The sequence below is a fragment of the Portunus trituberculatus genome, chromosome 2 (genome assembly GCF_017591435.1).
Source record: "Portunus trituberculatus isolate SZX2019 chromosome 2, ASM1759143v1, whole genome shotgun sequence".
Lineage (NCBI taxonomy): Eukaryota > Metazoa > Arthropoda > Malacostraca > Decapoda > Portunidae > Portunus > Portunus trituberculatus.
This window is the reverse complement of record NC_059256.1, coordinates 2596677-2599176: the sequence shown is the minus strand read 5'-3', so window position 1 is coordinate 2599176 and position 2500 is coordinate 2596677. Positions and strand designations below refer to the sequence as shown.

Below are 2500 nucleotides of genomic sequence, written 5' to 3'. Positions count from 1 at the left end.
AGAGAGAGAGAGAGAGAGAGAGAATTTAAGTGGATATTTAAGTGTCTCAAGTGAGGAAGGTGGTCAGAGAATGGCTGGGAGGAAAGGTATGTAGTAGTAGTAGTAGTAGTAGTAGTAGTAGTAGTAGTAGTAGTAGTAGTAGTAGTAGTAGTAGTAGTAGTAGTAGTAGTAGTAGTAGTAGTAGTAATAACAATTTTAACGTAATATTAATCTCTCTCTCTCTCTCTCTCTCTCTCTCTCTCTCTCTCTCTCTGGCAGCGGCGTGGACAGTGAGCGAGGGGGGGCGGCGTGTGCTGAGGGGGGTTGGGGTGGCAGTGGTGGGGGGGACCTTCCTTGCCCACTACCTTCCTCACACCTTCCTAATCGACAACGTGCGGCAGGTGACACAGGCTTACAGGTGAGTTAGGGGTGGTACGCAGAAGTTAGGGGCAGTTAGGAGCAGTGGGATTAAATTAGGAGCAGTTAGGATTAAGTTAGAGGCAGTTAGGGGCAGTGAGATTAGGTTAGGGACATTAGAGAGAGGTTAGGAGCAGTTAGGAGTAAGTTAGGGCCATTAGGATGAAGTTAGGGTCAGTGGGGTTAGGTTAGGTTAGTTATGGAGAGGTTAGGGTCATTTGGGTTAGGTTAGGGGTGGTAGAGAGAGGTTAGGAGCAGTTAGGGTTGTAGTAATTAACTGTAACCCAACCTAACCTATTTATCCTAACCTCAAAACTGTACAGGGGTTAGGATAGTGATTTAAAGGGCAGTTAGGGGCAGTTAGGAAGGGTGCAGGCTTGTATATAACTGATCCTAACTTTGAAAGGTGAGTAAATTTCTTATAGACAAACAAATAAATAAATAAAATGAATTCTTGACCTTCCTCCCCCCCCCACAGGAAAGGTCAGCCCATCTCAGTGCCAGACAAGGTCACGGCACTGGTGGAAAAGGTCATGGAGGAGATGGAGGTAGAGGAAGAGGTCAAAGGTCAGGTCAAGATGTATACGACCTATGGGTTTGACCTTTTCCATGCCGGGTCACTGCGGTCTGCAAACGGGTCAATCCTCGGGCTGCCCTCAAGTCTTAAGTGGGACGGTGACCTTGATTTTGATGGGTCTGGGGTCATGGTGAGTGGTGGTGGTGGTGGTGGTAGTGGTGGTGGTGGTGGTGGTGGTGTGGTGGTGGTGGTAGTAGTAGTAGTAGTAGTAGTAGTAGTAGTAGTAGTTATTTGGAGTCATATAATTAATTACTACAATTATTATTATTATTATTATTACTTGAACTATAATGAATATTTTGTTATTATTATTAATTACTATAATGAATATTTTCCTCCTCCTCCTCTCCTCCTCCTCCTCCTCCTCCTCCTCCTCCTCCTCCCTCCTCCTCCTCCTCCTCCTCCTCCTCCTCAAAACACACTCAAACACACTCAAACACTCAAAACACCACAAAACACACACACACACACACACACACACAGCAAAACACACACACACACCAAAACACACACATACACCAAAACACACACACACACACACACACACACACACACACACACACACCAAAACACCCCAAAACACTCAAAAACACTTAAAACACCTCAAACACACCCCAAATCATTCAAAACACCTCAAAACACTCAAAACACCTAAACACTCAAAATCACACCCAAACACCACAAAACACCCAAAACACCAAAATCAAAAACACCAAAACACCCAAACACCTCAAAACACCCAAAACACCCAAAACACCAAAACACCACAAAACACAAAAACACACCAAAACACCCAAAACACCCCAAAACACCCAAACACCCAAAACACCCAAAACACCCAAAACACCCAAATACCTCAAAACCAAAACACCCAAAACACCACAAAAACACCCCTAAAACACCCCTACAATCACCCAACAACCCCCACACCACCCCAACACACCCCCACACCCCTCCAACACCCCACTGCACCCCTACACAGGTCAACAGTGCACCAGTACAGTGGAACAGCGACGCAGGGAAAGCCTTAAAAAATTCGCTAATCTTATCAGAAAACGCTAAGAAATTCGCTATAGCCAGAGAGATAGCAGGGATGCGGACCTCACAGGCGGTCACCCAGGCCTCTATTCCATGCACGGGGCTCTTGGTTGCCTACTGCATCAGCCTGGGAATCAATAAACGCTTGAATCTATACGCGAAACCAAGATTTTTGCGATTATGTCTATATTCTATTGCTAGTTTGTTTGGGTATAGTGCGTACGTGTTGGTGAAGGATATAGACAGTGTGGCCAGTGATGGGAGGGGTGATGGGGAAGCTGCAGCGATGGGAAGGGCGTATATCGAAGGGGGAGTGGAGTTTTACGAGAAGGTTCTGCAACGGAACATCGCGTTGAGGGAACTGATGGGTGACGATGGAAGAAAGATTTACACAGCGAAGGGCAATGATGAGGTAAGTGATGGGGTGATGGGGAGGGGTGATGGGGGTACAATAACGGGTCATTTTTTATAGTATTGGGGTGATGAAGG

The 2500-nt window shown here is 46.0% G+C and overlaps 1 protein-coding gene across 1 annotated transcript in view; it reads left to right on the top strand.

Annotated features, from left to right (window-relative positions):
- LOC123502377 (transmembrane protein 177-like) overlaps positions 1-2485 on the top strand; it is a 2518-nt gene extending 33 nt beyond the window's left edge. The window contains exons 1-4 of the mRNA XM_045251558.1: positions 1-86; positions 259-397; positions 875-1103; positions 1956-2485. The exon at positions 1-86 is cut by the window's left edge and continues 33 nt beyond it. Of these exons, the coding sequence (XP_045107493.1) occupies positions 71-86; positions 259-397; positions 875-1103; positions 1956-2483 (912 nt within the window). The 5' untranslated portion in view covers positions 1-70 and the 3' untranslated portion in view covers positions 2484-2485. The remainder of the gene's footprint in view (positions 87-258; positions 398-874; positions 1104-1955) is intronic.
- Positions 2486-2500: the final 15 nt, after the last annotated feature.